General features: G+C 36.4%; 1 protein-coding gene across 3 annotated transcripts; it reads right to left on the bottom strand.

Annotated features, from left to right (window-relative positions):
• Positions 1-311: 311 nt before the first annotated feature.
• On the bottom strand, positions 312-8,960 carry TERF1 (telomeric repeat binding factor 1). 3 transcript variants are annotated; one of them, XM_039332060.1, is made up of 9 exons: positions 8,655-8,960; positions 7,765-7,860; positions 6,853-6,983; positions 5,808-5,894; positions 4,245-4,394; positions 3,257-3,375; positions 2,905-3,005; positions 2,341-2,411; positions 312-627 (listed from the first exon to the last, which is right to left on the bottom strand). In XM_039332060.1, exons 1-9 carry the CDS (start codon positions 8,887-8,889, stop codon positions 469-471), a joined length of 1,149 nt encoding a protein of 382 aa, XP_039187994.1. In that variant the 5' UTR covers positions 8,890-8,960; the 3' UTR covers positions 312-468. The 3 variants fall into 3 exon arrangements, with proteins under 3 accessions (XP_039187994.1, XP_039187995.1, XP_039187996.1); XM_039332062.1 differs by lacking the exon at positions 312-627 and adding an exon at positions 638-2,236; XM_039332061.1 differs by lacking the exon at positions 5,808-5,894.
• Between the last annotated feature and the right edge of the window lie 1,507 nt (positions 8,961-10,467).

The raw sequence follows: 10,467 nt of genomic DNA, 5'->3' as shown, positions 1-10,467 counted from the left end.
CTCCATCATCATGTGCAAAAAAAAAAAAAAAAAAGGTTCAATCAGTCAATTTTAACTTCTCACAGGAAAAAAAAAGATCTTGCAAAGTTGGAATTGATTGATTGAACTTTTTAGTCCCACTCAGTCTGCCATTACCACTGCAGCCACGCCCAGCCAATGGGTCACGCCTAGCCAATGGGCCATGCCCACCCAGCACTCGACGATGCATAAGTGGATTTTGGGTTGCAGTTTGGGCACTCGGTCTCTAAAAGATTCGCCATCACTGAACTAGAACTGAACATCTCATCACCTCTAGATTTTCAAGAATCAACTGAAGAAGCAAAAACTTTATTTTTTAAGAACTATAATTGCATAAAATGGTTCCTCTTTTATATTAATTCAAGACACCATCTAGTAAGACTATCACATTATCATTATCAAAATGTAGTGAGGTAAATAAATAGGCTGAGTTTTTGAGGAAAAAACAATTTAGGCCAAGCCTGACTTAACTAATGTTCTCCATCTGTCTTTTAACATAACATTGGTTCTATTATTAAAATCATAATTCTGAAGAATTTTCATCCAGTTTCCAACTCCAAACTTCTGTACACCTTTTTTTAATTTCTGGTCTTCTTCCCACTTCCATGGCTATAGAAAATTAAAATAAAATATAATAGATATTTTTTCAAGCAGTTTTGTTATTAGCTTAACCAGCAATTGCTGAAAGAACATTCTATTAACTCTCATTCTTGAAACCACAATTAAAGTCCATAGCATTTGCATTTTACAAAAGATCAGCGTTTTAAGAACTATTTCTTCTATTACCATTTTAAAGATATGAAAAGCTTGATGAAAAGCAAATGATTATTTCAGATGTGAGAATTACAGGGCAATAGTAGAAATTGCTTTTATAAAAACTTCTAAACACATAGACACACATCTCTGTTCACATTCATAAAACAGTCACTTGCAGATTATAGCAATATTTTCTTAAGCTGTAGCAATTTCTTGCTTTCTGTATTTATCATAAATCTTATCTTCAATATTTAGTGATTGTCATATGATTTTTTTAAAATTACAATTTGAGCTGCAAACCTGTTATACTGTATCAAAATACAGACTCCAATATAGAAATTATTTGAAAGGAGCAGACAATAAGAAGTCTACAAAGATCACTGCCTATATGCATTTAGGTTTCAATTATAAAATGGAAACATTAACATTTTTTCTGAATAGAGTTCTCTTTTCTATGTATATATACCCTTTACTTAGCAAGTTCAATTTCCTTAGAATATCATATTAACACCAAAGAACTTGGGACAGTTGAAATAGAAAGCTGATAAAAAGAAGCCAGAAACAACCAGTTTCTAAAATCAGAGGGGCTGAAACTACTGACAAATGTTTGTATTGTGTGGGTCTGAATATATGAGAATTATACATTCCTTGCTTTTCCTTTTGATAAGCAGTTGTAATAGAAGTGCCAAATGAGACAAGGCATCTTGGCTTCTTCACTGATAATTGGCCAGAAATATAGTACCTAGCTTGGCTTTTGTGTGATAGTTAAGATAACCTTTTGGGCATGCAAAGATCATAGTTTCAATCTTAAATGTTTAGCACAGCGGTTCTCAACCTTTGTGTGACGGCGACCCCCGTCACATGGATGCGCCCCCATGCGCGGCGGCGCCCCCATGCACGGTGCGCATGCACGGCGCCGCCCCCTGAGGGGAAAAAATGGCGGATCGCGTTGTTTGGCGACCCCCGTAAAATGGTCGTTCGACCTCAAATGGGGTCGCGACCCATAGGTTGAGAACCGCTGGTTTAGCATGTTGTAAATCATTTGTGGAGTAACTTTAGATATGTTGGATTTTAATTCCAATAAGCCAAGCCAGCAGTCTTCAGACATATTAGCTGCCTATTATACAAATTTAATTTCCAGACATTTGGAACAATTGAGGAAGGTTGACTTCCGCCATTGTATTTGGTGTCCCTTATTAAGTTTCACCATTGTTTTAGGTTTTATTTTCATGTCCTACTTGTATATTAGCCTATTTTTTTTTACTGTAAACCTCCCCCAGAATTTATATTAAGAAACACTTGGATGTAAAGAAGTAAATAAATATGTAAATATGAACACTACCGCACTTTTACCTATTACATTAGGTTTGACCATTCTGCATGGCCAGGCTGGATTGGAAATAACACTTTTATCTTGTTGGATCTTGTATGTATCAGACCATGCTTACAGACAGGCAGTCTTCTAGGGAAAGCAGGAAAATATTTTGGAAAAATGTTGTTTCTTTGGTTAATCTCATCAATATTATTTTAAATTAATACATTATTTTCAATTTTTCTTGTTTATACCTTTTTCTTCTGACAAGCTGGCAGAAACTCATCTTGTACAGCATTTGTAGTATTTTGCAGATTTTTTTTACCTGGGTCAGAGAAACAATACAAACATTTCTTTTAAACCCTGAAGTACTATGTATTTTTAATGGCTACATATTAATTAAACTACACTTAATTATGAGATTAGCAGCAGGACTAATACAACAAATAGAATAAAGTGAATCAATAAAAAATAAAACAAATGGATATCATTTTTAAGAGGCAAAAAGAGAACCTTTGAAAAAATGCTCTGAATAAAGATATGTCTTTTATGAGATTTAAGATTCAAAGGTGTATGGAGATTAGCCCAAGTAAAGCTGAACTTAGTCAATATAAATGAAAATACATCAAGCACAGAGCATGCCAGGCTATAGAATGATTATTAATACCTTGGTCTATACTTTGATTTCCACAAGAGACTATTTTTTAAGTGAAAGTCAGGACTCTGAAGCATGGATTTTGGGAACGGGTAACTGATTCCATCCATATTTCCAATATATCCATCCTGTTCAGATATACTGAAATTACGCAGTTACTTACATTGAAAGGCTTTTCGTTTTATATTTTTGGACACAGAAGTCCGTATTTGCCTTGGTTTCCAAAATGACTGATCAGGTAAGGAACAGGAATGTTTATGTAATCTATAGGAGAATGAAAAAAGGAGATATGATAGAGAATACCTATATGGCTGGTGAAATTTTCCTCCCCTTGAATTATACCATTCTTTGCTAAATTCCACTATCTGCCACTTTTCTAACATATAATACATTAAAAAAACTAACTAGGAGCCGTTTATTTACCAGTATAATACATTAAAGATGAAAATAAAAATCTGTAACCAAGATAACTACTCATGTTGGTATAAAACTAGCAAATTCCAGGACATTCATACTTTAGAAGGGTGCTTGGTGTGTTTTCCAAGTGATTTTCTTTGTTTATTTCAACTGTACTGTCGCATTGTATGTTTACCATTATTCCCAAATTTTTTGTTTTCACCTCTTTTGTAGCTTCCTGTAAAACATCAACATTTATTTAAGAAATACTACTTTTCATATCTTTCTCAGTGTTCCTAAAACACTTTTTACAAGATATGTTAAAGATTTAAAACATAAGACCCAATAAAAATGTAAAATAAAGCAGCAATATAATTAACAACTAGAGCTGTTCAGTTCAGTAGGGATGTTCTCACTCTAGGATGATTTAATGAATCAGAGACAAGACCTGTGTTCTGTTACTACCTCAGTAAGCTCTTGGAAATCATATTCAGAGCAAGGAAAGCCTAATAACTCTAGATTCAGACCAATAATCAAGATGAATCATCATCACATACTTCAGTAGTATGGTATTTATTCAAGTAGCGAATAATTACATTTTCTCATTCCATTTTTCCCCCTTCCAAAAATAGTAACCGTTTAATGAGGTTTATGTAGGGAGGAATTTATAACTTCCTGGATCTAGCTACGGGCAAAGGGCAAGCAAAAATGGTTGGCTGCATTCAGTCAATGCATCAGGCAGGAACTGAAACTAACACAAAGAAGCCTCAGAAGATAAGAATCTGGGTACATCTATTAATTGAACTGCTAGAATTGTAGCTTTGTCATGAAACTAATTCTGCTCTAATCCCATCCAAGCTACAAATTGTTACAATGTTATACATTTGGTCTATTGCACCTACTACTCTGATGTTATTTAAAATTTGGTAGTTTGTATAATACTATAGTTTTAACAATTAGAACATTTCCAATACTTTACAATATTTTAATGAGTAAGACATTCAGTCACTTATATACACTATACAATATAAATTGAATAATTAACATTTACATAATTGAATTAGTACACACTACTTTTATTCTATTTTATTATGGTTTTCAACATACCTGCATTAAAAAATTGTTAGTTTCTTTTTTCAAGAAAATATTGATATAAGTTTTAATTCTCTCAGTCAAAAGATTGAAACTGAAAAATCGAAGAAATGGATGATATGGATCTTTTTGTTTTACTATTGCAGAAAGCTTCATTCTTAAAGGCTACAGAAAGAAAAATCAGAATATAATAAATACTACATATTGTGCCTGTAATCTTGCCAATGGTATATATTTTAAAAGAAGCAGAACGTTAGTTTTGCTGCCAGAAATCAAAATGTAGGAAATTAAATCTATATTATTCCATTATAAATAATACAATATAAGTGATAAGTACATGCAAATTATTTTTCCTAATAAGGTGAGGAATGACAAATTCACTTTTGTTAGATTTTGTAGAATTTCATTTTGTAGAAGCTTTCAGTTTTTCCTTATAATTTTTATACAACTGTGTAGATAAGATGGTAATAGCTTCTTTAGCTCAATTCTCTTTAGTCAAACTCTTGGGCAACCAAAGCAATGCATCTCATGCCAAACACTCTCCTCTAATCTTCCTTTACATTCCTTCATTCCACATTATTCTTTTTAAAATACCCACATCTCAGTTAAACATCCCATCCTACATATCATGATTTGTATTCATTTTTGTTTTTTTTCTGCCTTTAATTATTTGCTCCAGCTAGTTTTCCAATCCAGCAATAAATATATGGTGTCCACTTTCCAATATTTTATAGAAGTGAAGCAATCTTAGTCACAGTAAATTATATAACATACAGTAGGTAAATATAATGATCTGAAAAAGAAATCTGATGCCAATGTCACCAGTATGAATTTTTCCTTTTTTTATTTTCTTAAACAAATTTATATGGCTGTCCAACTCACACACACACTGGCTTCAGGTGTTTACAGGATTAAAAATCCACAATCGAAGTTTCTTAAACTTTGATAGCGTTGAGTGAAATTTAGATGGCAGTAAAATAATATCTGGAATTATTGCAGAGAAATTGAATAGGAAGGAGGCATGAAATTGGATCAGAAACCTTAATTTGGACTACTGAAAATTCCTGGAAGTTTTATTGTCTGTTTTAACATTAATAGAATAGAGGACAACTTTATTTTTGACTAAGGCCACACATTTCTTAGTTTGGATTTCAAAAGGCTGCCTGGTGTACTGTAACTAGTCAATAAAGCTAACATTTTAGCTTTTTTACTATTGGATATTTGGAGTTTACTGAGAATATCAGTATTTGGTGTCCCAGAAATAAAATGCATCTATTTAACTGTCCAAAATGTAAAAGACAAAACAGGGAAAATATTATAGAATTAAAATACTTTTAATCACTGATTTCAGCAATGCACCCTGAAGGTCACAAAACCAGATTGGGGGCACCGGTTGTTCACCCATACTTTAATGCCTTCATAGATTGCAAATTAATAATGACTAGAAGAGTAAATCCTGAAAGTTGTTTTATCAGCTTAGTAAATCGGCACATTGATCATTTAAGAATATCTCATGCATTTTTATTTCACAAGGCTTCAGAATAATTGTCTAATTTAATTCAATACTGAACATACTACCTCATTGGATGAAGATTCTGGAAAAAGTCTTTCTATCACTTCTGCAGCCTCCTGAAAATATCCTTTTTCTACAAATACAGCAACAGCCTATGAAGAGACAACTTTAAGTAATGACTTCCATTCTTTATAACAAATCTGGGAACAAGACAACTGCTGCAATTTAATGTTATGATCAACTGTACTTTTCCTTCTAGCAACTCATCTTGATGTATGGTGCCAAAGAGCCTTTACTCTGTCCTTCCCCTTCAGCATGATGGAGGAACCCATCAGCCAAATAAATGTTTCACTAATTCCATTAACTAGTACGAGGAACCGGAAAATCCCTTCCACTGCTACTACTAAGAACTCTTATAGACAGGATCATTTGTTAGAGACAGCTTCACCCTTTCCCCGCCTGATTTTCAGTGTGGATACAGGAGTTTCCACAGGTAAGTGAATGAAGCAATATTGACAATGAATGGAAAAAAGAAGCATGTTTGGCCTATGGCATGGGGGCAGAGGATGACGGCTGCTACTCCTGCATGTCTAGCTACGTTAGTGGGATAACTGGAACTGATCCTGGGAGTATCTTATTCAACACCTTCACTTCTCATATTTCCTTTGTGCTATTCTCTATGCTTTTTGCCCATCCAATATGACTCTGCTCTTTTTTTTCCACAAATGGCTAGAGTTTGCGTGGTAGCTTTTCATTCACTTATATGGCCACAGGCTATAAATGATCATGAGATTTCATGCTGCTGCCAATTAACTGTAAAATCAAATAAATGTTTAAATTCCTAAATGAATTTTAAAGATGCAAGGATGGATTTGATGAAAACAAAGAATTTGTATTTTGTGAATGATAACAGTTTCCATGGAAAGTATTGTGATAGTTTTGAAGTAGTTCTTGACATAGCAAAAAGCCTTAAAATATTAAACATTGTCCTTCCTACCTCAATTTATGACATAAACATTTTGATCTAACTGTGAGAATCCATAAACGAATTTCTAGATTTTCTTGGATGGCATTCTGAATTAAAATGAATATATTGATCTATAATCAAACCTGAATCTGAATTAAGCACTTGATATCTTCATGCAATTTATCTTGTTTTCTTTGTGTTTTTAGGAATGAAGTCCAAACCGACAAAGCATTTTCCAGTGGTGAAAGTCTTTGGTCATCTCCAAAATCAGAATCTTAAGAGAAATGAGAAGTAGTTAAATAGCAGCATAGTATTTTAAAGACCAAAAAATAAACATCCATACATATACTAGAAGTCAATTTCTTCCTTTGATTTTTGGTTCACAGAAGAAAGTTTGTTAAATAGAGATCATCAACTATGCAACTGAGGTGGTTAAACACCAAGCCAAACTGTGGATATAATTTAGAGAGGGAGCAAATCAAATAGCATAAAGATCCTTTATAATTTATTTTGCTACTTATTGTTAACTGTATTTGAAAAACTACAATAAACTATCAAGGTCTTCAGTTCAGAACAATAGTTCTAAATAAGATATGAGTTTGCACCTGATTAAAGACAACATGAACTTATATTAAATGCATTATTTTATAATATAAATTAGCCCTACAACTATTATTTTTCTCTGAGCTAGGAATTCAAGAACCATAGCAGTAATCTATTCAAGCAATGTTTTTTGTAACTTAAGGACTTGTTTACAAATACTGAAATATGCTGCTGACTTGAAGCTGCCATTAGTGCAGAGCCAGACAATTGCCATTGCTGAGTATAAGAACACGATCATATTTCAGAAAATATGTGGTTTGTTGCTATCAATTTACCAAACTTTTTGGATCTCTTGCTTTTATTAACAGTGGTTATTTCTAATAATTTAAGTAGTTTTTTGGCTAAAACATATTTTTCTATAAATAAGCATAAATATAATTAGTATTAATTTTCAAGCATCTAACTAAGAATTTGCTCTCCAAAGTCAAAGCCAAAATATTAAAATGTTTTACCAAATATTTTTCCTTCTGCAATATATGTCAACAACTGACAGAGGCACACCGTTTCCTTTTGATGAGTTTCTATTTTGTGGAACCCTTTAATAATAGCTGAAAAAAGAAATCAGACATGTCAGTTATGATTTTATTCCTACAGTGCCACTGTGTGGTTATCAGTAACTTTGTCTATAATACTAAATATAATAGAATTCACTCCCACGTAATTGTATTTACAACTGGAACATTTCAGAGCAATTTATACTGATACTATGCTAGTCAGTCAACAATTAACCCATCTGTCCCCCAATTCGAAATAATTTGTACTATAAATCACTAATGAACATCAATGAAGAGAGAAAATAGAACTTTTTAAATATTTGTCATTCTGTAATGCTCTATAACAAACATCTCAAAAATTACAAATATTCAACAGAAACTACTAAAATTGTGACAAAAACGGATTTCTCCATTGTAATAGAAAGGTGCCTGGGAAAAAAGGTTTATAGATTGTTGAGAGCTGCCTAGAGCCACTGCTCCGAGAAACATTTTTTTTTCTAAAAAAAGGCAGCACATATACAACGAAATAAAGCAAAGAAGTGTAAAAAGTGTCAGTATGATAGAAAAGAAATGCAGCCGTTGAACGTCTGACAGGTAGAATCATTGCCATAGCTGCAAAGAAAGCCCAAAAGAGAGGCAACAGGCAGTTTCTACTCTACTGAGCCATGCATTATGGGTTTGGGCACCGGCACCAGCACCATCAATTGAGGAATTTTGCCAGTTGAAGTCCATACGGTTTAGAACAGGGGTCTTCAAACTTGGCCCTTTTATGACTTGTGGACTTCAACTCCCAGAATTACCAGCGGCCACAACTCCCTTCTCCCACATCCCGCCAAACAGCCAAGTACTTAGGGCCAGGTCTCTGCTCCTCTCGAAGTCGATGCGGTTGCCCTCGCAAAAATGGCGGCACAGGCAGCGGCAGGCAAAATTCAGCATCCATCCAGCGGCTGTCGACTCCACCTCAGCGAATAGGTCCAAAGAACTACTCTCTGTTGTGCCACAATCCACAAAGGCCGCCTCCACCGTCGTCTGTGGCAAAGAAGCGGCATAGCTCCCGACAGTTAAATTACTTTCCTGCTCCATTTTCAAATATCTCACCCTGCTTTTCCACTCTCCGCCCTGCTATGACAACCGCCCTGCTACGAAGTGCTCCACTCTGGCCACACCCTCTCTCCGAGCGATTGGTCGAGCGGGTCCCCTTCTTTCTTGTCACGTGCCTTGTTCGCACTTTTCGCTCCGTGGCGAATAGGGAGTGTTCTCTGATTCCCGCTTGCGGAGTCTGTTGGGAGGAGAGTGGGAGCTGCAAGCGTCGAATGATTAGTCCAGCTTATATCTCTCCTCTTTCCCCGCATTAAAAATTAGTAATTTATCTCAAGTCACCGCACTGCAGAACGAAACACGAAGACTTACATAAGTTTGACAACTTTTAAGATATGTGGACTTCAACTTCCAGAATTCTCCAGCCAGCATGCTAATTGAGGAATTTTGCCAGTTGAAGTCCATACGGTTTAGAACAGGGGTCTTCAAACTTGGCCCTTTTATGACTTGTGGACTTCAACTCCCAGAATTCCTCAGCCAGCGTGCTGGCTGAGGATTTCTGGGAGTTGAAGTCCATAAGTCATAGAAGGGCCAAGTTTGAAGACCCCCTGGAGTAATAGGACTGGAAGGGATAGTAAAGGTCTTGTAGTCTAACTCTCTGCCAAGGCAGGAATCCTTATACCATGCTGGACAAATGGTTGTCTAATCATTTTTGAAAATATCCAGTGATGGGGCACCTGTAACTCTGGGAGACAAGATGTTCCATTGTTTTCACTGTCAGGAATACCTCCTTAGTTCCAGGTTGAATCTCCCTCTGACCAACTTCCAGCCTTACTTCTTGTCCTGCCCTTAAATGCTATGAAGAATTAATCGACTCCTTATTCTCTTTTACAGCACTTCAAGTATTGAAAGACAGCTATTGTGCTGAACAACACTGGTTTACACTGTATGTGCAAGCTCCCTTCGTTTCTTAAATCAGTTTATCTTCCCTTCTAACAGACTAAAGCCCGGGGGCCGGATGCGGCCGGCAATGTGGTTTCATGTGGCCCGCGAAGCTATCCTGGAAACAGTGAGGGAATGGCCCCTGCTGTCTTAGACCTGGCCCAGGCCTCCCGGGAGCCAATGTACAATTTTGTAGTGGCCATCTATGCTGAAACACATTCAGTCTCAGCTCCACAAGGCCGTCTGGAAACAGCAAGGGACTGACCCCTGCCGTGTTGGCCCCGCCCCCTGGGTGCATGCTGGGGAGGTGTCACCCTTTGTGAGGAATGAAAAAATGCACCATTGCTTGGAAGTGGCCAGCAAATGGCCCTCGCCTACTCTTCCAGTGGACCATGCCTTGGCACTTGCCCCGGTCCCATTCCCTTCTGCCAGAGACCCTCAGATCTGTCCCACTCCTACCCAGGCCCCCACAAGCACCCTTGATGCGAACGATGAAGAGCTGGCCATGCCCACCCAGTAGGCCACACCCACTTCAGCTATGCCCACCCAGTAGGCTGCACCCACCCTGGCCACACTTACTCAGCCCCCCGAGGACAACCGCAATGGTGATGCGGCCCTCAATGAAATTGAGTTTGACACCCCTGGACTAAAGTGTGTATACCGTGATCTCCATACCTTACA

This window comes from Crotalus tigris, unplaced genomic scaffold (assembly GCF_016545835.1).
Source record: "Crotalus tigris isolate CLP2741 ecotype Arizona unplaced genomic scaffold, ASM1654583v1 scf7180000024445.887990, whole genome shotgun sequence".
Taxonomy (NCBI): Eukaryota; Metazoa; Chordata; class Lepidosauria; order Squamata; family Viperidae; genus Crotalus; species Crotalus tigris.
This window is presented reverse-complemented; position numbering and strand designations above follow the sequence as displayed.